This window comes from Dendrobates tinctorius, unplaced genomic scaffold (assembly GCF_039654945.1).
Source record: "Dendrobates tinctorius isolate UK_male_01 unplaced genomic scaffold, ASM3965494v1 ptg000003l, whole genome shotgun sequence".
Lineage (NCBI taxonomy): Eukaryota > Metazoa > Chordata > Amphibia > Anura > Dendrobatidae > Dendrobates > Dendrobates tinctorius.
In genome coordinates, this window is record NW_027361671.1 from 101,430,010 (window position 1) to 101,457,940 (window position 27,931).

At 44.0% G+C, this 27,931-nt stretch overlaps 1 protein-coding gene across 12 annotated transcripts in view; it reads right to left on the minus strand.

Annotated features, from left to right (window-relative positions):
• The window catches only part of ATXN2 (ataxin 2), a 182,842-nt gene that overhangs the window by 83,233 nt on the left and 71,678 nt on the right, over positions 1-27,931 (minus strand). For 6 of the 12 annotated variants that reach the window (XM_073564973.1, XM_073564778.1, XM_073564546.1 and 3 more), the window contains 6 exons: positions 11,227-11,377; positions 8,721-8,866; positions 8,040-8,131; positions 6,875-7,075; positions 6,157-6,341; positions 5,579-5,788 (listed from right to left, as the gene is read on the minus strand). In XM_073564973.1, the coding sequence (XP_073421074.1) occupies positions 5,579-5,788; positions 6,157-6,341; positions 6,875-7,075; positions 8,040-8,131; positions 8,721-8,866; positions 11,227-11,377 (985 nt within the window). The remainder of the gene's footprint in view (positions 1-5,578; positions 5,789-6,156; positions 6,342-6,874; positions 7,076-8,039; positions 8,132-8,720; positions 8,867-11,226; positions 11,378-27,931) is intronic. The other 6 variants (XM_073564585.1, XM_073564473.1, XM_073564714.1 and 3 more) reach the window with 2 other exon arrangements.

Here is a 27,931-nt window from a genome sequence, read left to right on the forward strand (position 1 = left end):
CACTAAACACTACAGGTTGGAACTTGTGTCCAACAGGGATTTAGTCTTTGGCCGAAAAGTTCTTCAGGCCGTTGTCCCCCCCCCGTGCAGTATAGGTTGTTATGCCTCCTATGCTGTCGTGGAAGGTTGCTAGAGAAAATAGGTATTAGACCTACCGGTAATGATGTTTCCAGGAGTCCATCCTGACAGCACCATGGAGGACGTCCTCCTCCTCCTTACAGGGACAGGAAGCACACGAGAGGTTAAAGGTCACGTCCCACCCCCTCTCCCTCAGTGATTTAACAAGTACCGCAAGGTGGATGATGCTAGTAACAGTTTAATGAAACAATCATATTACAGCATATGACATATCAAAATACAACATAGCATAACATAACAGGGAGGGAACTACCCGTGCTGTCAGGATGGACTCCTGGAAACATCATTACCGGTAGGTCTAATACCTATTTTCCAGGACGTCCACCTGACAGCACCATGGAGAGTACCAAAGCACCTCCTCAGGGTGGGATTACCGCCTGGAGAACTTTTCTCCCGAATGCGGTCTGCTGACCAGCCAACACGTCAAGCTTGTAGTGCTTGCAGAATGTATTCAGATTGGCCCAGGTTGCTGCTCTACAGATTTGGTCAACCGAGGCCCCCGCCCGTTCAGCCCATGAGGCTGATACCGCCCTCGTAGAGTGGGCTTTTATGGACCCTGGCGGGCTAACGCCTTCGGCTTGGTAGGCGTCAGAGATTACTGAGGTAATCCAGTGCGCGATAGACGCCTTAGAGGCTTTCTTCCCCATATTTTTACCCCCAAAAAGGATAAACAAGTTTGGGTCAATGCGCCAGCTATTGGTGGCTTCTAGATAGTCTAGCACTGCGCGCCTCACATCCAGCGAGTGAAGACGCTGTTCTTTTTTATTACGGGGATTATCGCAGAACGATGGTAACACTACCTCTTGGTTTAGATTCTTTGAGGAGGCTACTTTCGGGGTAAATGCCGGGTCTAACCTTAGGATTATACTATCCTCTCTTATCTGTAGATATGGGTCCTTAGTGGACATGGCCTGGATCTCCCCTATTCTTTTGGCCGTGGTAATGGCTACTAGGAAGGCCGTTTTACGGGTGAGGGCAGAGATGGTTATTTTCTCCCCTAGAGCATAGTGGTCTGTACAGAGGGACCTGAGTTCCAGACCCAGATCCCACGGCGGGGTGAGCTGCCTAATCGTGGGGCGCAGGCGCTGCATGGCTTTTATAAATCTTATTACCCAGGGGTGAGCAGCTAGCTGGTAATCGAAGAAGGCGCTTAAGGCTGAAATCTGGACCTTTAGCGTACTAGGCTTAAGGCCTTTATTAAAACCTGCCTGCAAAAAACTTAGTATGCTAGGGAGGTCAGGGGTGCCTGCCACGAGATCGGACCTGCCACCCTCCAGACAGAATCTTTTCCATATCTTCCTATAGATTGCGGATGTCACCGGTTTCCTACTGGCCAGTAGGTTGGATATGACCTGGTCCGACAATTCCTTTGTCTTCAGGATGTCCCTCTCAGGATCCAAGCCGATAGATGAAGTCTTGCTGGGTTTGGATGGTAGATCGGGCCCTGGTGGATGATGTCCTTCCGCAGGGGTAGCTCGACTGGATTTCCTACTGCCATGGCTCCTAGAAGGGGAAACCAGCTTCTCTTCGGCCAGTATGGCGCGATCAACATCACTCGTGCGTGGTCCTCGCGTATTTTCCTCAGCACTGCCGGTATAAGGGCCAGTGGCGGGAATGCGTAGGAGAGGGATTCTCCCCAAGTCTGACTCAGGGCATCCACACCTCCTGGGTGGTCCGTCGGATTCAGGGAATAGAATCTGGGGACCTTCGAATTCTTTCGGCTTGCAAAAAGATCTATACTAGGGGTCCCCCAACGCTGACAGAGATGGTTGAAGATTTCTTCGTTCAGTTCCCATTCTGTCGGGCGGATCCGTTGTCTGCTCAAGTAGTCTGCTACTTCGTTCTGGGAACCCTCTAGGTGTACTGCGGTCACTGATCGGACTGTTCTTTCTGCCCAAGCGAATATTTTTCCCGCTAGGTCCTGTAGTGGTTGATGTCTGGGCCCTCCCTGGTGCTTCAGGAATGCCACTGTCGTCATATTGTCGGATAGTATACGGACATGACGATTCTCTAGTATTGACTGGTTCCGCCGTAGCGCTTCCCAGACCGCGTAGAGTTCTCCGACATTGGAGGATCTGGTCTTGATGTCTACTGGCCATCTCCCCTGGAAGATTTTCCCTTCTATGTGGGCTCCCCAACCCCACACACTGGCGTCCGTGGTGACTACCACGTATGGAGAGGCTGTCCAAAATACGCCCACCTGAAGGTATCTGGACCGTGTACACCACCGAAGGGACTCTCTTACTCGTTCTGGCAGCCTTAGGGGTCTGTCTAGCGACGCCTGACTTCTGTCCCACCTCGCATGGATCTCTTTCTGCAGTGATCTTGAATGGAATTGGGCCCATCGGACGCACTGGATGCAGGCCGTCATGAGGCCCAGGACCTCCATTGCCTCCCTTATGGAGCACTGACGTCTCAACAGGTCTCTGGTTCTGGTCTGAATAGTCCTCTCCTTCTGTTCGGGTAGCCAGGATATTCTGTCGGTTGAGTCTAGGAGGACTCTGCGCGCGACTATGGCGGCCTGCTGGAGTCGTCGCCTCCTGGCGCCCCGATCGGTGCTCCTCCGCGCCGTGGGGAGCCAACCCCCATCCGTCTGCGGCGAACTGCCACTCCGGCCTCTTCGCCTGCTATGGCGGGCTGCGGAGGCCTCATTCCTGCCTCCCAGCGCCGGCTGCGCCAGTCATCCGTCGGTGCCCGCCCAGCCAGCCGCCTGCGGGGAGCCGACCATCACCTGCCGTGGCGGTGAGTTTTTGGAGCCGAGAGCCTCCCATAGGGAGGAATGGCTCCCTCCAGGAGCGTCGTCCTGCTCCTGGCCTTTGGAGCAGAGGGACTCCCCACTGGAGAGTTTCGGCCCCGGGACCTCTTGACAGGGGAAGGCTTGGACTAGCCGTACGATCCCCTGAGACCCTCCGGTAAGCTTCTCGTGTGTCCCTCCGTGCAGGGACAGGAAAAACACTGAGGGAGAGGGGGTGGGACGTGACCTTTAACCTCTCGTGTGCTTTCTGTCCCTGTAAGGAGGAGGACGACGTCCTCCATGGTGCTGTCAGGTGGACGTCCTGGAAAATAGAATTAGACTTACCGGTAATTTGGTTTCTAGAAACCTTCCACGACACCACTATTTCCCTCCCTGTATTCTTGGACAAAATTCTGAGAATCTTATGGTAACCGGTGCTATGGTGATCAGTTATAAGTTACTGGTGAGAGGGAGGTGGGAGGGACCTTTTAACCTCTCGTGCTTCCTGTCCCCCATTAGGGAGTGGAGACAACCTCCTATGCTGTCGTGGAAGGTTTCTAGAAACCGAATTACCGGTAAGTCTAATTCTATTTTTTGTATTATGTGCATAAAGCGCTGAGCCCTGTTCCTTGAGAATTGTGGTTGTTAATTGTTCCCCTCAATCTGATTCCTTCATTTTGTCTGGTTTGAGGCACCAATGTACGAATTTTTCCAGTATAAATTTTAATGACATTTTGCAATAAAAATCTTTTGTGTAACACACTATTTGATCTTGTCTATGGTCTAATAACTATGGGATCAGTATGTTTATCTATCATGTCTAGTGTTACCCATTCTATATTCTAGGAAATGGGTTTGGGTAGTATGTTTATTAATGTTATTTTTATGTAGATTTTTGAGTGTTTCAATAAAGATATATTTTGCATTTATGGTACTGATCTCAAGTCTTACACGGTTTGTAAATTAGGTATGTTACTGAAATAGTCAATCACACGTTCTGGCTGAACTGCATTTTTTTTTTTTTTTTTTTTTTTTTACATTATTGTGCAAAAACTAAAATAATCACCACTGCAAAAGAAAAAATAAATAAAAAAAAAAAAAAAAAAAAGGATAGCACCAAGGCAAAACCAAGTTCTCAAGGACTAAATAAGACCATTATAGCTTTTTTCAGCTACCATAACCAACCAATTCTGGGGACTAAATCACAAGACTCACAGCTTCTACTACAAGCAGGTTGCATAATAATACGGGGGTATGCAGCTGGGACACATTCTACGTAGCGCAATACATCTAGTGCATTGTTGTGAGTTATTGTGCCTTTGCAAGTGTAAGAAACACATATTTATAAAAAGAACAAAAAAAAAAAAAAAAACAACCTACTCTACATGTATGTTACAAGGGCAAGGACACAATTATCATGAATTAACTTACATACATATCAAACATGGTGTAGGGACTTGCCATAAAAGCATGTCCAGAAAAATACATTGAACATCTTTAGGTATTAAAAAGAATCCGTCAGGGTTTTTGGTATGCAAGTTAACAGAAACATGAGTTTAGGCACAGACACCCAAATTCCAGCGATGTATCACTTTGCACACTGGGTGCTGCACTTGTGATACAACACCCATTTTTCTCTGCTGTAGATCTAGCAGTGCTCAAGAATGCCGAGTTGTATAACCCCACCCCCACCACTGATTAGCAGCTCTCTGTGTACAATGTATTTTGTCAGAAAGCTGCTAATCAGTGGTGGGGGATGGCTGGACTAGGAGACATGAAGACAGTTGTCCTGCAGTGATAAAACACAGCCTAGTAAGCAGCAAATTGGTTGCATCTGGGTCTCTGTCCCTACATCATGCTGCTCTCAGATTACATAGCAAAAAGCTGCTGACATATTCCCTTTACTACACATGTGCCAAGACACACATGTAAGCCTAATGTGTAACTGATTATTAAAATGAGAACTGCATTGATTTTGTGCAAAACACATAATTGAACAGAATAAAACCTGCATATTCTACAGAACAGACAGAAGGAAGCTGTGCATTCCGCATAGCAGGCAGGCTGTAACTAGATACAAGAGAGCCCATTGTATTTATAAACACACAAAATTGGGAAACAAATGACACCTAAATACCACACACTGAATTAGACCAGTGCATCAATGTTTTTCCTTGTAGGTATTATATAAAGAACACACACAACACACTGTTAGTGATGGGGTGGCAAGTGGAAAAGCTGAAAAGAGTGACAAGTTTACAATCACATTCCATTATCCTACTCTGTGAAATCTGAGGTTTAACACCCCTGTTTTAAAAGAAAAAGGAGATAATCAGATTAGTATCCAATGCACAAAACTTATTTCACAGTAACCAATTAGGGAAACCTCAGTACTAAAGCCAACATTTCAGAAATACTGTAGTGACCTACTAAATCCTGAGTGATGCTGTCTGAGGAATGAATGCAAGCAACACAATGACAAGCAGATCATGCTTTGCAGGACTCACTATGAGCTAGTGCACGGGATCACTGCAGTCCAACTAAGCAGTCTTAAGCAAATTATATAGATTACATTAGGAAGCCTGACCGGAGTTGCAAAACACTGAAGCTGTAGATGTTATGATTAAAGCCCTATAAAATCCATAAGCATAGCTGCAGGATGTGGAGGGGTTGTACAAAACACACAAAAAAACAGAGGCGTTGTACCTTCTGAAGACATGCGTTTAGGCATAGTAGAGACAGGAGCTGGAGAACCATGAGCAGAGGGGTGAGACGGGGGCCTGGATGGCCGCGAAGGGGGCCTGGAGGGCGGCCTTGTAGGGGTGGCTGCCCGAGGTGGAAGAGAGTTGGGACCTGACTGGTAGCGAGAAGGTGGGCGGGAGGAAGGAGATGGACAAGGCGATGGCCAGGGAACACCTGACAGAACAAATGAGATGAAGGAAAGTATAAAAAACAAAAATATGGGATGAAAAGGAGGGAAAAAAACAGGTCAACAGAAAAAGTAAAATAACAGAGGGGGAAATGGCTTCTCGCAATAATCCTGTAGATTTTGTAAATGAATTAAATATGGGAGCAATGCTGAGAAGTTACTGATTGTAAGTAATAGTGAACATCTCTATTACCTTAAACTTGAAGATCTAAAGGGAATTATAATCTAATACTATTGATGTCACTAACAGTATCAAGCAAAGATCGGGCAGAATTGCACATTTACCGCTCTGGTGCAATCATAGGGAGTTTCAAAATCATTAAACACAGACAAATGTAGAATTACAGGAACTTGCCTCCATTGACTACTCTTTGATCAGCTGCAGAATTGGGACTGAAGTCTGAAGAGTGGGATCCAGTTCTTGAAGGAATAGGACCAGACCCAGACTGTCCCATTCTTGGTGAATTCTGCCTTACACTGTGACTACTCCATGGCATGCCATCTTTACTCCTCTGTCCAGGTGGAACATATTTATTTTCCCTTTAAACAACACATACAATAAAATAAAGTTTAGTAATAGACTCTCAAAAAACACCCTAAACCATTTTAAAAAGGGATCGCCTCATGAAGACAACGCCTTCGGTTCCCTAATAGGATGTATGGACATCATAGTTGGAGGGGCGCTCACTTAGGCTGGGTTCACATAGCGTTAATGGGCTGCGTTTAACGCATCCGTAACACAGCAGCATTAACGCTATGTAACGGATGCGTTAACGCACCCATACACAGCTATAGACGAGCGCATCGCTAGCGCATGCCAAAATCAGCATGCACTAGCAATGTGCCCTCATTGTGATGGATCCTCGGACGCGGGCTGCAGCGTCGGAGGCTCCGTCACTGCTAGCACAGATGAATCCTTGTTTTGTCATAGCCTTAACGCAGTCCGTCAGCGCTATGCGTTGAACGGACTGCTGTAACGCTATGTGAACCTAACTTTAGGAGCCCCTACTATGAGCCAGAACTAAGCCACGCTTCATCTTAGTGGCTGCTGTTCCCGCAGACCCGAGTCCTACCTAGTAGCCACAGAGTGTCCTTCTCGCTCACACACATTGCGTTGCACTGCAGTGTATTTTTCTTCTTCAGACCTATCATCATTTTCCAAGGCAACGCGGGCTTTATACTGGGAGCTGGACTCAATCTCTTCAGCTATTTGTGCAGCTCTGGCTTCTCGCTTTAAATACTCTTCAGAATTGTCCCTTTCTAAAGGAACACTGCTTAAAAAAAAAATGTAAAAAAATTATAAATACATATATATATATATATATATACACACATACATTCCCATACATACCATGTATTAACAAGGAACAGAATGTTGATATTTCACAAAATTCTATAAGCGTGTTCCTGTTTTTCTAACCAGAAAACTTATACAGCATCATGAAAAGTTACTCATTTATCTAATACACTATTTTTTCTTAAATCCTGCGAACTTGGTTGAATTACACAAAAACACAACCATCTTTAGTATGAACCGCTGAGGGTCTGGAATTGGCTCCTAAGGATCAGGTGGTCAACAAGAAAGCAGTTCATCCACAAATCTGGGCTTCTGAAACCCAAGAATAGATGTATATAAATGTATAAACTACTCTCCAATAGCTTTGGACATCTCGAGGATTCTTTTCCAAGCACGTAAACTGCTGGCATATCATTGACTAGATCCGAACCCTCCAACCTTAACAGAATTGAAAAATAAAAATAATATTATACTTATGGAGGGGATAGAATCAGAAGAGAAACATCATGCCTATATATGAGTCAATGTGGGGACCTTGGTTAGATACTCCCGGTTTGCCTTCCTACATACTAATAAAGAGAAAAGAATTGCACCAACTCTCCATCCACTTACACTTCAGACAAAGGAGAACAGAAGGAATAATCAAAATTAGCACCACATGACAGATCAGTTCATGAGAATCAGCTCTTGGTTAGATGGATGGATATAGTCTCTAGTCAAAGGCTAGTTAATACTAATTCTTGTTGCTTTATTGTTTTTGATTAATTGACATCTATATATACACAAATACTAGGATTGCCTTGAGCTAATCTGTAATTATGTCAGTATATTATGTTACGGTTTCCTTTCCCTTTTTGGAAAAACAAAATTATGTAAAATAGTCATGAAAATGGATATAAAAAAAAAAAAAAAAAAAAAGGATAAAAAAAAATTCTACTTACGTATATGAGGAAAGGCTGCTGTCATATGTTGATACCACGCCATAGTTTTCTTCATTGTATCGAAACATTTCATTGGGATCCCAACCATTAGACTAAACACAGAACATAAAACTTTATTTTTTATTTTTTTAAATCATAAGGACATTTCAAATAGTTAAACTAGAAAAATGTAGCCAGCACTGTAATTTAGATTCTAGTTTTACCCACTTTAATATATTCATTCACATCAGCAACCCTCATCTGTGTTTCATATTTAACATGATATCAGAAGATCTTCTGGCATGCAGGAATGTGTAATCCCAAAATGGTTGGACAGACACATGATATAATTGTATATAGTCAACAGATAACTAAATAAAAAAAAAAATTGTAGGTGTGCTCTCTCTCTTCCGCGCCTCAGTTTCAGGTGCATTGATATAGCTGACTTCTCCCCGACCCCTTCCTTTACACTGCAGCTTTGTATGCTTTGAAAAATTGTGTACATGCCAACATGTCACTGCTTTGGAAAGCAATACTCCATGTCCTAAGGATATATAATAGTGGCAAATACATGCACACATGAATACAAAAGTTCAGTCAGAACCCAAATGTAAGTGATCGCCATCGGAAGCACATTTTTATACAATGAGATAAATACTTGTATTATATACTAGTGTAACAATCAGAACAGTCTTTACTTACTACATCTGTATCTAAAGACTCCAGCTCCTCACTATTAGCAGACACACTGCTATTAATAAGGCCATCGCCCCCATCCCACGGCTCCAGGTCTTTCTCCTTGTGCTCACCATTCACTTTAGAAGATATACCAGAGTCAGTGAATCCATCTTAGAAAAAGACAAAACGTGGAAAGAAATATGGTTACATTTTCAGAACTCAACTGTAGCCAATAAGCCAATAAAGACAGACATTAACAACTACATTTTTTTAAGATACAAGATATCAGTGTGTCTAGTGATCAATGAGCACTCTTGGGAGCAGCTCTATGAAAAGGGATACATAGTACATAAACTAATTCTCATCTCCGGTGCTGCTGCAATGGTGACGGCACTGGTTCTCCCAAGGATCTTGTAACACTGTTATGCCACACAATCCCAGTGCCGATTCACTGTCCCCTCCTTCAGACAAAATCAGACACGAGAAGGAAGTGAGAACAGTCGCAGCTCTCACTGCCTCTGGATGTCTGAAGTGATAATATCCCACGAGCCCCAGAGAGTCTGTCACAACCAAAAATCAACCACTTACGGTTATGTAACAAATTGGCCCCTTTAAAAATTAGACCTGAAATACAAATTTCATTACTTTGGTTTTACATTAAAAAAAAAAAATGTTTTCTTACATATTCAAATGTTGGGTGCACCATCCCACAGGCTGCACTACCCTTAGCATGATTGACCCCGTGTGCTTGCTCAGATTGGGCAGTGCCGAAACTGAATCCCCAACCGTGAACATTTGCACAAACAATGAAGGCGCTCAGCAAGTGTGATCTCGCACAGTGTCAGGGTAAGTGCTGTCTCATCACTCTCTCCTGTCTGCATCGACCAGCTTTTACTGTATGATCCTGTGTGAGTCCAGCGGCCACAGCATACAGGAGAGCTGGAAAGTCCTGAAGCATGAGCGCAGACCTGTGAGCTGGGGATTCAATTCAGGGAGCGTTTGCCAACTGAGGCCCCACGGAGTCATTGGCCATGCACAAAGGAGGACACCGCTAATGCAAAAAAAAAATATTAATGGAAACTAAAGTCATGAAATCTATTAGTACTGGTATGACGTTTATAAAAGGCCAAGTCCAATATAGGACATTACAAGCAAATTATGTTTTCTGGGTGAAAAACTCCCTTTAAATTGGGTGGAGTAAAATCACATATCAAATACAAAATTTTCAAATGTATCAACAGAATGCCCTTTGCTCTCCACAAATCTTGGTGAAATATTTTTTATAAAAGAATGTGGAAATCTGCATCTGAATTTAGAAGCGTCTCATTAAAGGGAACCACCAGGTTTTAAACCAATATAAACAACGGCCACCAACTTTACAGCCTCTTTTACAGAAGTCTAAATAAGCTGCATACAAGTCCAAGCCCAAAAAATAGCTTTATTATACCTCCATACAGTGCGGTCCGATCTGATGGGCGTCACTGGTCTTGCCTAGGCGCAACCTTTCTTTTCACAATCGCTGTCGTCCTGCTTCCTTCAAGGGAGAGCAGGAGGAAAGCGACAGCAAAGAGAAAGTGGGCCATTTTAAAGTTTTTTCACTTTTCTTTTTTCTTCCCCCTCTTTCTAACTTTTTCAATTTTTTTGTGTCAACATAGCCATACAATGGCCTGTTTTCTTATTATTGGGACAAATTATAGTTTTGAAAAGGACATTGGGCATCCAATTTGGAAATCGCAACCACTTAAGGCCCCGTTACAAGCAACGATATTGTGAACGATATCGTTGCAACGTTACTAGTTTGGTGACGTTGCAGCGATGTCGAAACGACATCGTTGCGTGTGACACGTAGCAACGATCAACTATCAGTTGGCTGATCGTTAATCGTTTCCTAATGGTCTGGGCCATAAATCTTATCATTGGTCTCCCGCTGGGCAGCACACATCGCTGCGTGTGACAGCGAGAAACCAACGATCAGCAAGCTCCGAGCGCCATACAGCAGACGCTGGGAGCTGGTATCCAGGGAAAACAGCGGGTAACTAAGCACCGTGTGGCACTTAGTTACCCGCTGTTTACCCCTGGGTACCAGCGTGCTCACTGGTCCTGATCGGGTATCCAGGGTAAACAGCGGGTAACTAAGAGCCGCGCGGCGCTTAGATACCCGCTGTTCACCCGGGATATCAGAGTGCTCGCTGGTCCTGATCGCTGGTGAGTCTGCCTATGTGACAGCGATCTCATCCACGTCGGATCGTTGGTGGGATTGCTGGGACATTGAAGCGTGTAACGGGGCCCTAAAACACTGCTGCAGAGAATGACAGTGGCATCTAAGTAGTTAAACCGCACTGATCAGATATCACTAGTCACAGATGCTGCAATATAAAAACAGCCAGCACCCACTGCAAATGGAGCAAGTTCAGCTACTGAGCCCGACCTATACACCCACACATGACAAAGGATGTAAATGCATGCCTCATCCAGAAGGGGTTAAGAGAAAAGAAAATCCAAGTCTTACTGGTTTAAATATGTTGCATACCTCTTTTTGCATAATTCACATCCATGTCTTTAAATTGCACCATGACAAAATCGGAAGCCTTGAATAAGATACTGTCCACAATGTCTTCACGCTTTGGCCCCCCTGTAAAGTCTTTATTTTTCCTATGAGCTGCATCAAGCACTAAGTCGCACTGAAAAAGAAAAGACATCAAGAGAAAATTCAGGATTCTTCATTCTAACCAAAAATCCTGAACAACTAGAATGGTCATACATATGTCCTCAATTCACCAGGCTGTCAGCAACATGATGGGTGTGCACGGGGTCTTTCTAGTGGGGGCTTCAACAGGAATCCGCAAGAGAAAGTGCTGCAAAAGGTTCCCCCAAAAATGAACATGGAGCACAGCTATTCCAAAACCAAGATAAGTGTAAGGGGCATGCCCCTGATGTATAGATATTGGAGCTATTTGTAGATCTCTACCAGGAATTACGGATGCTTCGTGTGAATCTCACACTTTCTGAGCCATGATCAGTGACCGACTGACCTCCCTGCACTTTACACTTTCTCTAAGGCAGTGCCAGCACGCTTCTACTTGAAGATTGCTGCGCACGGCAACGTCAAACGACGAGGCTGCGCACGGCAACGTCAAACGACGAGGCTGCGCACGGCAACGTCAAACGACGAGGCTGCGCAGGCTGCGCACGGCAACGTCAATCGACGAGGCTGCGCACGGCAACGTCAATCGACGAGGCTGCGCACGGCAACGTCAAACGACGAGGCTGCGCACGGCAACGTCAAACGACAAGGCTGCGCACGGCAACGTCAAACGACAAGGCTGCGCACGGCAACGTCAAACGACAAGGCTGCGCACGGCAACGTCAAACGACAAGGCTGCGCACGGCAACGTCAAACGACAAGGCTGTGCACGGCAACGTCAAACGACAAGGCTGTGCACGTTTTCAGCCATATATCACTTAACTGCTTCAGGGTCCGGACACGCTCATACTTAGCAGTACAGAGTGAAAGCTGCCGCAAGAACGACAGCAAAACCTCTGGAGAAGCCACCTCAAGAAAATAAATATCGGTATGGAGCTGAAGTGGCTTCGCCCGGGAAAACTCGGCGGCTGCACTGATGTCTAAATGAAGCTGTGTGAGTATACTTCAAGACCTAACACAAAAATCAAATCATTGCAATTTATACAAATGAGACTTACCGTATATACTCGTGCATAAGCCGACCCGTGATTAAGCCGACCCCCCTAATTTTGCCACAAAATACTGGGAAAACTTATTGACTCGCGTATAAGCCTAGGGTGGAAAATGCTGCAGCTACTGGTAAATTTCATAAATAAAAATAGATACCAATGAAAGTAAAATTAATTGAGACATCAGTAGGTTAAATGTTTTTGAATATCCATATTGAATCAGGAGCCCCATATAATGCTCCATACAGTTCATGATGGGCCCCATAAGATGCTCCATACAAAATACAACCCATATAATGCTGCACAAAAGGTTAATAATGCCCCCATAAGATGTTCCATAGAATAATGTGCCCCATATAGGTTATGGCCCCATAAGATGCGCTATAGATTATGCCCCAATAAGATGCTCCATAGATTATGCCCTCATATAATGCTCCATAGATTATGCCCTTATAAAATGCTCCCATATACTATGCCCCCCATATGCTGCCCCATAGACTATGCCCCCATATGCTGCCCCACAGACTATGCCCCCATATGCTGCTCCATAGACTATGACCCCATTTGCTGCCCCATAGATTATGCCCACATATGCTGCCCCATAGATTATGCCCCCATATGCTGCCCCATAGATTATGCCCCCATATGCTGCCCCATAGATTATGCCCCCATATGCTGCCCCATAGATTATGCCCCCATATGCTGCCCCATAGATTATGCCCCCATATGCTGCCCCATAGATTATGCCCCCATATGCTGCCCCATAGATTATGCCCCCATATGCTGCCCCATAGATTATGCCCCCATATGCGTCCCCCATAAGATGCTCCATATATTATGCCCCCATATGCTGCTGCTAAAAAAAAAAAAAATATTTATCTCTCCTGTTCAGGACCCAGCACCTGAGATATTCACCTGTCCCGGGTCCATTGCTACTCACCGCTGTCTACCCTTCCGGTGTCAGTGAATGTTCAGCAAGCAGAGTGCACGGCACGCACTAACCACGTCACCGCGCCCCCTGCTGCCTAAATGTCAACAGACAGCGGTGAGCAGCGATGGACCCCGGACAGGTGAATATCGCTATACTTGCCCCCTCCTGACGCGATCTCTGCAGCCCCGCTTCTCCACGGTCTACCTTCCTGCCTTCAGCGGTCACGTGGTACCGCTCATTACACTCATGAATATAAGCATATTCATGAGTGTAATGAGCGGTACCATGTGACCGCTGAAGGCAGGAAGGGAGACCGTGGTGAAGTGGGGGGGCAGCAGAGACCGCGCCAGGGGGGTTAAGTATGATCTGTGACACCACCGCCGACCCCCCCAGGTATATGACTCGTGTATAAGCCAAGAGGGGGACTTTCAGCCCCAAAAAATGGTCAAAAATCTCGGCTTATACACGAGTATATACGGTATATTAATATAAATACTTTTATGCCCAAAAATGACAAAACTATTCTAAGGCTATGTGCACACGTAAGCAGAATTTTCCTGAGCAAAACCTGACTCCTTCCCAGGAAACCCGCATTTTTATTTTTCGCGTTTTTTTCCGGAGCATCCACATTGTCATTGAGTATAGTTGAAAATGCGGATTTTTCCGCAAAATTAATGAACATGCTGCGTTTATTTCCGCGATGCTTTTTTTTGCGGAAAAAAAAACGCATCATGTGCACAAAAATTGCGGAATTCATTCTAATAATGGTATGCTTAATGTATGCATTTAAGTGTTTTTGCAGAGAAAAAACACTTACAGATGCGAACGTGTGCACACAGCCTAAGAGTGATCCCTTTATTGGCTAGAAATATGTTTGCAGCCTTTCAAAGACCAGAGTCTCCTTCTGGCAAGTTTACAAAAGTCATTATATATAATCACAAAATAAACTAAAAATAATTGTTATCAGATTGTTCAGAATTAACTAGTCTTGTACGCTTTTTCCAAGGGCCATAACTTTTTTTTTTTTTTTTAATTTTCCATAGTTTTTTTTATGGGATGATCTGTAATCTTGAAATATGCCAATTATTTTGCCAGATAAAAATTTCAAGTGCAGTGAAATAAATAAAAAAAAAATAATAAAAACCACAATGAGAAAACCCCCCCACAATCCTGATACTGCTTTCGGGAAACTGGGAAACAGTTTCTCGTACGACGTATGTCTTGTGGCTAAAATGACCTGGCATCATGAATGTCCGGGTCAGTATGATTACAGAGACCCCGTAATTATAATTTAGAAAAATCAGAAATTTGTAAAATAAATTTTAAAATTTGGTTTGTGTCGCCATTATCACCAGAGACCTGTAACTGTCTCATTTTCAAGTCGATGGAGGTGTAGGAGGGTTTTTGTTTTGTTTTTTTTCCCCACAGATACCATTTTGGGATAGCTTTGACATATACCCTTCTTACTGCATTTTATTTTGAAACTTGAATTCTTTTCTCTTTACAAAGATAAATTTGTTTGACATATTATACTTCATGATAGTGGTAAAATGTAATGGATATAAACTACATTTAAAAAAAAAAAAAAAAAATTATATATATATATATATATATATATATATATATATATATATATATATATATATGTATATATATATATATATATATATATATATATCTATCTATCTCTCTCTCTGAAAATGTCGTAAGTTTGGAGAAAATTTAGAAATTCTCAAACTTCAAATTTTTATGTCCATAACCAGTCAGTCATGCTGAACAGTATATTTTATAAACATTTCCCATCTGCATCAATTTTTAAAACATATACAGCACTATGGAATCAATGGTGTTATATAAATAAATAAACAAGTTTTTTTTGTTAGTTAGAAATCGCTGATTAACTTAACCATTCTAATTTTTCCAACAAAATTTACAAAGCCATATTTTTCAGGAACTACAACATTAGAAGTGACTTTGGGGTGCCTATAGGACAGAATGGTGTCAACTTGGGTATTTTCTAAGCACTGCACACCCTTTAAGGCCTCTTTCACACATCAGGTTTTCGGCGTCAGGCGCGATCCGGCGCTTTTGACTAAAACCGGATCCGGCGAAATGCAATGCCGGATCCGGTTTCCCCCCCATTGACTTGCATTAGAGCCGGATCGAGTCGGATGGCCATGCGTTTCATCAGATTTTCGCCGGATCCGGCAATGTGACGCGATCCGGCGTCTGGAAAAAACGACTACTGTAACGTTTTTTGTCTCCGGCGAAAAAGCCGGACACGCCGGATCCGGCGTGTCTGGCTTTTTCATACAATGAAAGCCTATGAGCGCCGCAATGCGCCTGATCCGGCGACAGCCGGATCCGGTTTCTTTGGTCTGAGCATGCTCAGTAGCTCTGCCCACAGGACATATATAAAAGCAAGACAATGGGACCCTCAGCCACACCCAACATGCCACCCAAGCCAAGAACCAGGAGCAGGAGAAGGCAGCAGACATCTGCAGCAGCAGCACCATCAGCACCACCCCAAATGGAGCAGCATGCTGAACAACGGGAGGGGAGTCCAGCAGCAGATGAGAGACGGTAATTATCAAATCCCCCATTCCTCCAAACTAGGGATATGGAATATCAAGATATTCATTGGCCCTTTGTTTCTCTTTATTCAACAGCCGCCCAATAGATGCAGCAGCAGCAGCAGAAGCAATGGCAGCAGCAGAAACACCACCCACAGCCATGGAGTCTGGCCATGAGGAAGACAGCACATCTTCTGGGAGCCCTCCCTCGCATCGTCAGCGTTTGACGGTAAGTTTTTATTTCCAAAATCCATCATCTCTGTAATATATGTGTATTCATTGCCTTTTATTTCAAAACAGGAATCACAAGATGAAGAGGAGCTCCCAGAAGAAGAAGGAAGGGGTGGACAGACACTTGGAGTGGGCTCACAATTGGTAAGTTTTTTGCATCAAACGCAGAAACACAACATCACACTACACACAACACATAGAAAACAATGTTCTGCAGAGCACACACAGCAAAAAAATGCCTACATCCAAAGACATAACATTTTTTGTTTTCTTCTCTAGTCTTCCCAATCTGGTGCTCGGCCAAGAGGTCCTCGCAGTGCCTCCCCAGGGTCGTCGGCGACAGCAACGCGGCGGTCACCAGCGTGTAAGTATAAATATTTTTGCTTTGTTTTTTTTGCACTTTTTATTTCATTTCTTTTGTGGAGGCTAATTATGTTATTTTTGTCTTTTTCTTTAACAGCCTTCACAGCGTGCTCCCGACTCTGACGGTGAGGATGGAGGGATTGATGTGGACCGCCTCATCGATCTCGTCAGAGAAAGGGAGCCGCTCTGGAATATGGCTGACCGCCGCCACGCTGACCTGATCGTTACCCGACGACTCTGGGAGGAAATCTGTTCGCTCCTTGTGGACCGCTGGGAGGACCTCGAAGCTCGGGCCCAGATTAAAGAGCGTAAGTATATACAGTACCGGTTGCTTGATTTAAACCAGTGTTTCCCGAACTCAGTCCTTGTGGTCCCCACGGATCATGTGTTCAGGATTTCTATTTACTTTGGAAATCCTGAAAACATGACCCCTGGGGACCATGAGGACTGGAGTTTGGGAAACACTGATGTTGTATACTAACCACTTTGTCCTTTCTCGTTTCAGGGGAGAGAATTGTGAAGCGGTGGCGGTCTGTGAGGGATCGTTTCAAGAAGGAGTTCAATAAAGAGATGCGGGCCCCGAGTGGATCTGGAGGACGCAGGAGCAAGTACAACTAAGCACAAGCCCTGTCGTTCCTCGGGAGACAATGCTCACCAGAAGGTAAAAATTACACACCACATGTGACAAGAAAATGTTTAGATGTAACTTTTTTTTTTCAGCCAGGGCCATACCATGTCACTATTTTAATTTTTTTTTTTCTCTTTATTCCACAGCACGGTGAGCAGCACTCGGGAGCCTGCACGATTGGACCCTTCTGAGGCGATCCCTGAGGAGACCGGCACCGAGGGACACTTCGACCGCCCCGGTACATCTGCACCTTCCCAGCCTTCCCACACATTCGACCCATCTGTCCCATCCACCAGCACAGGAGCATCGTGGCCGCCTACATTACATGAAGCTGCTGGTGAGGAGATCGCTTTCCCTTTACCCCACCCTTCTGCCCCTGCCACCTCTAGTACACCTGCGGGTACTGGGCGGCAGCGGCAGAGGGGTCAGGAAAAGACTTATGCGCCAGAGTTCTTGCATCTGAATGCATCTTTACAGAACTGTCTAAAAGTCTTGTCAGAGCAAATCTCCGCAGGCTATCAGCAGATCAACTCCAGCATTCTGGAGGTGAAGACACTTCTGCAAACCATGCATTCAGAAGCAAGATCTTCGCCAAACCACACCTTTTTCAGGTCTGTTGTGGAGCGCATGGAAACGCTCTCTCCTGCCCAGCAGATGCATGTAATGCATTCATGCCACGCTGCTCTCCAGCAAGTTACCTCCCAACCTCCTCCTCCCACCACAGTAGTTCCTCCACCTGCATCCCCTCCAGCCACTTTCCATCCTCCCCCTCCTATTACATCTACACCCCCTCCAGCCACTTTCCATCCTCCCCCTCCTATTACATACCATCCACCTCCCCAGCACCAGCAACCTCCCCAGCACCAGCAACCTCCCCAGCACCAGCAACCTCCCCAGCACCAGCAACCTCCCCAGCACCAGCAACCTCCCCAGTACCAGCAAACTCCCCAGTACCAGCAAACTCCCCAGTACCTGCAACCTCCCCAGTACCAGACATCTCCCCACTTCCAGCAACCTGCCCCGTACCAGACATCTCCCCACTTCCAGCAACCTGCCCCGTACCAGACATCTCCCCACTTCCAGCAACCTGCCCCGTACCAGACATCTCCCCACTTCCAGCAACCTGCCCCGTACCAAACTCCTTCCCCATACAACTTGCCATCAACATCATCTGCTCCTACAGTCCCTGCCCGACCCTCCACTCCACCACCCACCACCTCTTCTGCTTCCCACATGTCCACCCATTCTGTAGTTTTTTCCACACCTTCACCTCTAACTGTTCCTTCCCCACCACGATCCCAGTCCTCTCTCCACACTCCCAGTGTCGAAGTGTCCCGCAGCCCCTCCAGCAGTATTTCCACCACAAACTACACAGATTTATAATGTGTGTATTTAAATAAAAATGACCAGTTTTATGGTTTCAAAGCTTTATTAAACAAGTTTATTAAAATTTTAAAAAAGTTTACTAAAAAAAACATTTTTCAATAAAAGTTAAATTATTTTACACTGGTTGTCTGTCATTTCTTTCTGCGGCGAAAAAGGTTAAATACAGGGTATTTAAAAGGTGAAATGGTATTCAAAACTAGGTATATAACTGTGGGTAAATTTTAGCTTTTTGCCACAGTTGTGTTCCTGGTTGTATTTGAAGCAAAGTATTTCACCTAAAAAGTTGTGTTTATTGTTGGTGATTTCCTAACAATGTACACAACTTTTGTTAAAAGGTGAAATACTTTGCATAAAACACAACCAGGTACACACCTGTGGCCTAAAGCTAAAAATAGAGACCATGACAAGATAGCCAACTTTGGTTGGCAAAGGTATATACTGTTGGTACAGAAGGTACACAAGTTTGGTTAGGGCACAAATCTTTCACACTCTGTCATCCTGCCAGTGTACTCTGCCTTGAGGTGACAAAGTATAGTGCAAAATTGTCCCTCATTACTGAAACCGTCACAGAACTTCTAGTGGTAATGTCATGGTAATCTTGCAAGGTGGTTTCTTCAGAGGTGTCCTCAATGGAAATGGGTTCCTTGCAGATAACAAAATTGTGGAGTACCACGCACGCTTTGATCACCTCGTCCACAGTTTCTGTCTTGAGGTTGATCGCAGTCAATAGGACCCGCCATTTGGCTGTCAGAATACCAAAGGTACGTTCAACCATTCTTCTTGCTCTTGTGAGGCGGTAATTAAAAATGCGTTTTGGTCTTGTCAATCCTCTGCTACCGTACGGTTTCAAAAGGTGCTCTGACAGCTGGAAGGCTTCATCCCCTACACAGACAAATGGCATAGGTGGACCAGATGTTTGCGGCAGCGGTCTAGGTGGTGGGAACTGGAAGGTGGCAGACAGTTTGAAAACTTGAGAGTCATTGGAGCGGCCATAGGCCCCAATATCAACCGCAATAAATTTGTATTCCGCGTCAGCGATGGCCATGAGGACAATTGAAAAATATTTCTTGTAACTGAAATATTCTGATCCCGATCCAGCTGGCTTTACAATGCGGATATGTTTCCCGTCCACAGCGCCCAAGCAGTTGGGAAACTGACATATCTGTTGAAACTTGTCAGCAATTTCAATCCACCTCTCTGTTGTGGGCTCTGGTAAAAACTCTTCAGCTAAAAGGAGTCCCACAGTGCACGGCATGTGTACTTCACAATTCCAGATATGGTGGAAATCCCGAGTCTGGACTGGAAATGCAGTGACGAAAGGGATTCTCCAGTTGCAAGAAATCTGTGGGGAATTAAACAATAAATTAGTTTTAAATCACAGCATTACATACCAAAACTGAGCTATAACACTTGGAGATACAAACTACCACCAACAAGATTGCAGTGAAAGTGTGCTCTGATGCGATCACATCCAATAAATGTGGCTTACCTTAAAGTCACCATCAGACGCTCTGCGGGTGAAACAGAGAAGCGGCAATAGGTGTCCGCTTTTCTTATGAGGTGTGCAATGCGCTCCACCAAGTAATCAAAATTCTCCATTTTCATCCTAACATATCCAAAAAATTTATCCGGGTTTCGTCGAAGGTCCATGCAGAGTGTAGAATAGACCCCACGCGTCATTCTCTTGGCTGTGATGGGGTGGATCCACAAACGTCGTCTACGATGCCTGATGCGCTGCTGTCTCGCTCTCTCCTTCTCCAGATCACCCTCAAACGATTCGCCTCCGCTATAAAATCCGCCAAATTCTTCAAAATATTTCCAATGACAACATCCATCTTCGCCAGTAACTTGCTCTTCTCTCCAACCTGCACTTTCTCCTCTACAACCTGTCAAAGAAGGGCTGTAGGAACATGCTATATATAGTTTTCCAGTAGCCAATCCCGTTCGGAAGGCCACAAGGGTCAATTTTAAAAACCGGATCCGGCGTAATCCGTCGAAAAACGGATAGAAAAACGGATGAACCGGATGAGACGGATCCGGTTTTGTCTGTCAAGAAAAAGACGGATCCGGCAGAAAACCGGATCCGTCACATCCGGTTTTACTAAACATTTGCCGGATCCGGCGTTCCGGCACGACGCCGGATCGCGCCTGACGCCGAAAACCTGATGTGTGAAAGTAGCCTAAGGTGCTCAAAACCACATTCAAAAATTTTATCAAGCCTTCAGGTACCTCTCAGAAATTAATGCAACGCAGAAGGAAAAAATGAACATTTTACTTTTACACAAAAAAAACTTACTTTAGCCCCACAGTTTTTCTATTCACAAATGTTAAGAGGAGAAAAAAATTCACCCCAAAACCTGTTGAGCAATTTCTCTTTGAGTATGGCCGGGGGGGGGGGGGGGGACGACTACTGTTTGGGCTCAAAAGGGAAGGCGCACAGCTTGACTTTTTGAACACAAAATTGACTGCAATCGAGAGGGGGCACCATATCGCGTTTGGACTAGAGTTGAGCGAATTTGTTCGGGTCCCTGCTTATTCGGCACGCTATAGCGTTTCCCGAATAAGCTGCAGAGGGAACCCAGGTACATGGAGCTCGCCGGCTAATCCGCTGTTCGGTGCCGCAGCTGCATGTGTCGCGGCTGTGTCACAGGAGAGCCTGTGTGTTGGGCACGCTCAACTCTAGTTTGGATAGCCCCTGATGTGCCTAAACAGTGGAAACCCCTGACTACTGACCTCATTTTGAAAACTAGACTCCTCAAGGAATGTATCTAGATGTGTGGTGAGCATCTTGAACCCCCAGGTGCGTCACAGAAGTTTATAATGTAGAGCCGTGGAAAAAAAAAAGAAAAAAATTCCCACAAAAAGGTTTTAGCTCCAATTTTTTTTTTTTTATTTTCACAAGGATAGAGGGAGGACATGAACCCCAAAATTTGTTGTGCAATTTCTCCTTAGTACAGATACTCCATATGTGGTCAAAAACAACTTTTTAGACACAGTGCAAAGCTCACAAGGGAAGAATCATATTGCAGTTCAGATTGGTTTGAGGGTTCCATGTCACATTGAACCAAGCAACTGAGGTGCCAGAAAGCCAATCCTCCCCCTCATAATTGACCCCATTCTACAAACTAAACCTCTCAATTCATCTAGGGGTGCAGTGATCATACTGACAGGAAAATTTAAACTATTTGTTTATTCTGTTTCAGCCACAGATTTTACATTTTCATAAGGTGAAATGAGTAAAAAAAAAAATGGCACCAAAACTTGATGCACAATTTCTGCTGAACTTGGCAATACCCCCCTATATGTGCCCGTACAGTACTGCTTACCCATATGGAGAGACTCCTGAGGGACAGAGCGCTATTCACCTCCTGGAGCACAGATTTGCCTAGAATGGTTTGCAGACTCAATATACAGAGCCCAAGTGCTAGAAGAGCAGAATCCCCCCCTCAAGGGACACCATTTTGGAAATTTTACCTCTCTGTGAATTTATCTACAGGTGTAGTGATGATTTGACTCCATGGGTGTTTTCCAGAAAGAAATAGCAGTGGATATTGCCGAGTAAAAATTGCAAATCTGCTATTGTAATGCCCAGTACGCGGTAGTGACCAGTACATTGCACCCAGGCCGTGCTTCTGGAGATATGCACCTGTAAATTAGGCAGACTCGTCGCTACAGAAATGCCAAACATATAAAACAACACCATATGGAACCAATTGATATATATCCCAATAGAGTCACCCACTTTGTAGTGTCGACTCAATGGGAATAGAAAGTGGACACTCCAGCATAACATATTACACAGAGAAAAATGGAGTACGAGTCCAATATCATGAAAAAATATCAAAATTTATTAAACATATAGTAGTACTGACAAATTACATACATATATGACAAAGTGAAGGATCAGATAATATCCGCTGCTTTAGTCCTACAGATGCCAATATAAAGTGCTAAGTGCTTATGATGGATATGGGCCATATACTAGGGATTACAAAGTGTAAAGAGATCATAACAGGTGCGCATCCTGAAAAAACTCCCACTATCCCATGCAATAGTGCTTACCCATATTGAACTCCACCAGGACATTAAGCAGCGCCGCCACTGACGCGCGTTTCGCCTCTTTCTCAAGGTGCCAAACATGTGGACGCTAAATGTGGATTAGGCTCACTGGGGCTCAGAAGGGAGGGAACATTTGGAATTGCAGAATTTGCTTAATTTCTTTTGGGGTATGTGAAGACAGTGCTTGTCCAGAGTCTTTGTGCTACCGGTAACGGGGAAGCCCACTATATTGAACAGATGACGGACCTGAGTGAGGACTTGCTTTTTTTTGTGGATTGAGTTGAAGCTTTTATTGGGAATATTTTACATAACATTTTGGATCACGTTTATCCCATGCTTTACACTCAGGGCTGTGGAGTCGGTAAGCCAAACCTGCGACTCCAACTCAGACTCCCACATATATTGCTTATATTTAAGTGAAAAATGTATTGTAGTACAATGTGAACATCAGACATTTAATCATTTCTATGATCCAATAATCAAGATATTTAGATAGAACATAATATCCATTTATGGGAATACAACTTTAGAACACAAAAAACTGTAATAAATTGTAAATATGTAATACACTATGTAATATCGATTACATATATATAGTACAGACCAAAGTTTGGACACACCTTCTCATTCATAGAGTTTTCTTTAATTTTCATGACTATGAAAATTGTAGATTCACTCTGAATGCATCAAAGCAATGAATTAACACATGTGGAATTATATAATTAAAAAAAAGTGTGAAACAACTGAAAATATGTCTTATATTCTAGGTTCTTCAAAGTAGCCACCTTTTGCTTTAATTACCGCTTTGCACACTCTTGGCATTCTCTTGATGAGCTTCAAGAGGTAGTCACTGGAAATGGTCTTCCAACAGTCTTGAAGGAGTTCCCAGAGATCCTTAGCACTTGTTGGCCCTTTTGCCTTCACACTGCGGTCCAGCTCACCCCAAACCATCTCGATTGGGTTCAGGTCTGGTGACTGTGGAGGCCAGGTCATCTGGCGTAGCACCACACCACTCTCCTTCTTGGTCAAATAGCTCTTACACAGCCTGGAGGTGTGTTTGAGGTCATTGTCCTGTTGAAAAATAAATGATGGTCCAACTGAACACAAACCGGATGGAATAGCATGCCGCTGCAAGATGCTGTGGTAGCCATGCTGGTTCAGTATGCCTGCAATTTTGAATAAATCCCCAACAGTGTCACCAGCAAAGCACCCCCACACCATCACACCTCCCCTTCCATGCTTCACGGTGGGAAACAGGCACGTAGAGTCCATCCGTTCACCTTTTCTGCGTCGCACAAAGACATGGTGGTTGGAACCAAAGATCTCAAATGTGGACTCATCAGACCAAAGCACAGATTTCCACAGGTCTAATGTCCATTCCTTGTGTTCTTTAGCCCAAACAAGTCTCTTCTGCTTGTTGCCTGTCCTTGCAGTGGTTTCCTAGCAGCTATTTTACCATGAAGGCCTGCTGCACAAAGTCTCCTCTTAACAGTTGTTGTAGAGATGTGTCTGCTGCTAGAACTCTGTGTGGCATTGACCTGGTCTCTAACCTGAGCTGCTGTTAACCTGTGATTTCTGAGGCTGGTGACTCAGATGAACTTATCCTCCGCAGCAGAGGTGACTCTTGGTCTTCCTTTCCTGGGGCAGTCCTCATGTGAGCCAGTTTCTTTGTAGCGCTTGATGGTTTTTGCCACTGCACTTGGGGACACTTTCAAAGTTTTCCCAATTTTTCGGACTGACTGACCTTCATTTCTTAAAGTAATGATGGCCACTCGTTTTTCTTTACTCAGCTGCTTTTTTTCTTGCCATAATACAAATTCTAACAGTCTATTCAGTAGGACTATCACCTGTGTATCCACCAGACTTCTGCACAACACAACTGAAGGTCCCAACCTCATTCATAAGGCAAGAAATCCCACTTATTAAACCTGACAGGGCACACCTGTGAAGTGAAAACCATTTCCGGTGACTACCTCTTGAAGCTCATCAAGAGAATGCCAAGAGTGTGCAAAGCAGTAATCAAAGCAAAAGGTGGCTACTTTGAAGAACCTAGAATATAAAGACACACAGAATTTTCAGTTGTTTCACACTTTTTTGTTAATTATATAATTCCGTGTTAATTCATAGTTTTGATGCCTTCAGAGTAAATCTACAATTTTCATAGTCATGAAAATAAAGAAAACGCTTTGCTTGAGAAGGTGTGTCCAAACTTTTGGTCTGTACTAATATATATATATATATATATATATATATATATATATATATATATATATATATATATATATATATATATATATATATATATATATATACATACACACACTATGACTTATCTCGGCTAAGATAAAGCCTAGATCCTCAGGCTACATTCACACTATGGGCGTAGCCAGGATCAAACCTGGGGGGGGAGAACCTCATACTGTTCTGCAGAATTGCATACTGCACACCTCAGCTGCTGCAGAACCTCATACTGCACACCCCTACACTTGAAAATAAAGCCTGCACCTTAAGAAGATGTGGTGGTGAATGCAGTCTATTTATTCCAACTATCAATTGATGTTGATGTGTTACTGAAGACAAGCAATGCCTGTCCTGGGCGTCCTTTTGGGCAGCTATGAGGTGTACCTGACTGGTGCTAAAAAAAAGGGAGTGTTAGTCTGTGTGATGTCCGGCTTTCATTCTTTTTGGTACAGATATGATATGGATAGACAGATATGGATAAATGGATATATAGATAGAGCGAGCAGATTTCTAATCTGCTTTTGCTATTGAAAACATTATCTATGAGCTCAAAAACCTTTCAGGTGAAGCAGTTTTTTAAAAAGCTGATCTGCTTTTGCAACTGAAAAACGTAGTCAAAAAACGCAGGAAAAACGCTGTGTGTGAATGTAGCCTAAATTTCTGAATGACGTGATTCAGATGAAACCCCTGAGAGATCAATTCATTATAATGAGGCCGCAGAGTTAAGGCCCCGTTACACGCATCAATGCCCCAGCGATCCCACCAACGATCCGACGTGGATGGGATCGCTGGGACATAGATAGCTGATCACTGGTGAGCTGTCACAGACAGACCCACCAGTGATCAGGACCAGCGAGCAAGCTGGTTTCCAATGTAAACAGCGGGTAACTAATAGTCGCACGGCTCTTAGATACCTGCTGTTTACATTGGAAACCAGCTCCCAGCGTCGCTGATCGTTGGGTCTCTCGCTGTCACACGCAGCGATGCACGCTGGCCAGCGGGAGACCAACGATCAAAAAACGGCCCAGGACGTTCTAGCGCGATCAGCGATACCCGTCAGGGGGGCCGGTCGCTGATACATGTCACACACAGCGATTTCGCTGGCGAGATCGCTGTGGCGTCACAAAATCAGCGATCTCGCTGTGTGACGGGGCCTTTACTCTAGTCTCCATCTGGCCTCTGGTCGGCAGTGTCCTTTTCAGAAATGAACAAAACTGTGGCCTACTGCACTTTTATGCACGCCTAAACACCATGACACCACCGGATCATAGGTCAGACTGCGTCCACAGCAGGGCTGTGGAGTCGAATAAGCCAAACATCCAATTCAGACTTCCTCATACATGGCTCATGTTTAATTTTAAGTGATAAATTAACTGTAATAAAATGGTAAAATCAGGCTTTTAATCATTATTATGATACAATAATCTTGCCATTTAGATTAAACATAAGATATATTTATTGGAATACAAGTTTAGAACAAAAAAACTTTGCATATTTACAATTTATTACACACTATGCAGTAAGTGGAAAAAACAGTTTCCAACAAAAGAAGTATTGAATAACATTTATATAATCTATGAATTTGTTCTGAGAAATAGCATCGCCTCCATCAGATCCTCCTTCATAGATGACCTCATAGATGACCTCAAATATGACCTAATTATTTTAAGGCTAGAGAACAACCTCTCTACACTAATTTAGGTTGGTGGCAAAGCCGTAACCACATGGGCAACATCTCTAACAATTTCAGGGTATAAAGGAATTGCCTTGTGCACAGTCAGTTTTGATGAACGATTGAACTCTTCTACTTCTTTGAGAGCAATTGAAAAATTTTGCTGAAATATGGTCCATCTGTTTTCTATGGGAGTGAAATCTTTTTTCCCTGCGGAAATGCTTTGCCTGCTTCAATTTCATCCAAATACTTTTCGAAATCAAACTCATCTGATGAGGATGAAGAAACGGCAGCAGCAGCACTGGCATGACCCGAGTCCGCTTGCTCTTGGCCGTCCTGTAGCCCACTCATCCTAACTGCTAGGTCAATCTGAGCTTCTTTTCTTTTACTAAGCTGTTGATCATCCAGCAATATACGATGACTCGGGCCCACATATACAGCTGCCAGAAGAATTTCATTTTCTAATAGCAGTGTCTCTCTCCGTTTCATTGAAGCAGCAATGCCATTAAACCGCCTCTTTGGGAGAGGCAAAACAACAAGTTCTTCCACTCCTTTAAAAAAAAATACAAGGAGTTAAACCCTCAGCTTGTAACTTTTTAGTCACTGTAAATGGATGATGAAGCAATTCCCTTAAATTCAGCCACCTATGTCCATTGACCTTCATTTAGTGTTATCTGCGGGTTGGCCACATCTACAAGGAAGGGTTTCAGCTCAAGCAATCGCTCAATCATTAAATAGGTACTGCCCCACCGAGTGGCTTGATCCACAATTGCCCCTTTTCCAGCACGTCTCTTAAAGATGGAATCAATTTTAGAGGTTATGGCAGCAATAGCCTATTTCCTCACTAATTGTAAAGAATCATTTTGCTCTTCTTCTGTAGTAATATATGATTGTTCCTCCTTTATGGGAACAGGACTGTGGCCTTCCATCTCCAACATACAGAATGTGAAATGTTCTTTTAGCTGCTGTTCACCTTCATTATTCTCATTCATCAGTTTAATTGTACTTATGTTTGAAGCATTATCAGTTACAATAGCAAGAACCGGTTCTTTTTTGAGTTAATAATCTTGCAGAACTTTTTCCACTAAGGTCTGGAGAAACTGGCTGATGCAATGAGCTCTAGTATCTTTTACTTCCAGCGTCTTAGTAACATTTTTTTTTGCTGTCACAAACATATCGAACGTTGATGGCAAAATAGTTCACTCTGTGACGTGTGCAGGCATCCATTTTAAGAAACACAAAGCGTCTCTTGAGAGTCTTTTTAAAATCTTCCTTTTGGTTAAGGGCTTCTTCAACCACTAATTTTCTAATACTTTCTCTTTCCAGAGAAACACCAAGTTTGCAGGCCATTTCTCCATTAAGAGCTGTAAAAGCTGGTCGTGCAAATAATGATAATGGTACACTGTGCTCCACAACAAGCTTGATGAGCTGTCTTTTAAAACACATCTGGTGTCATTG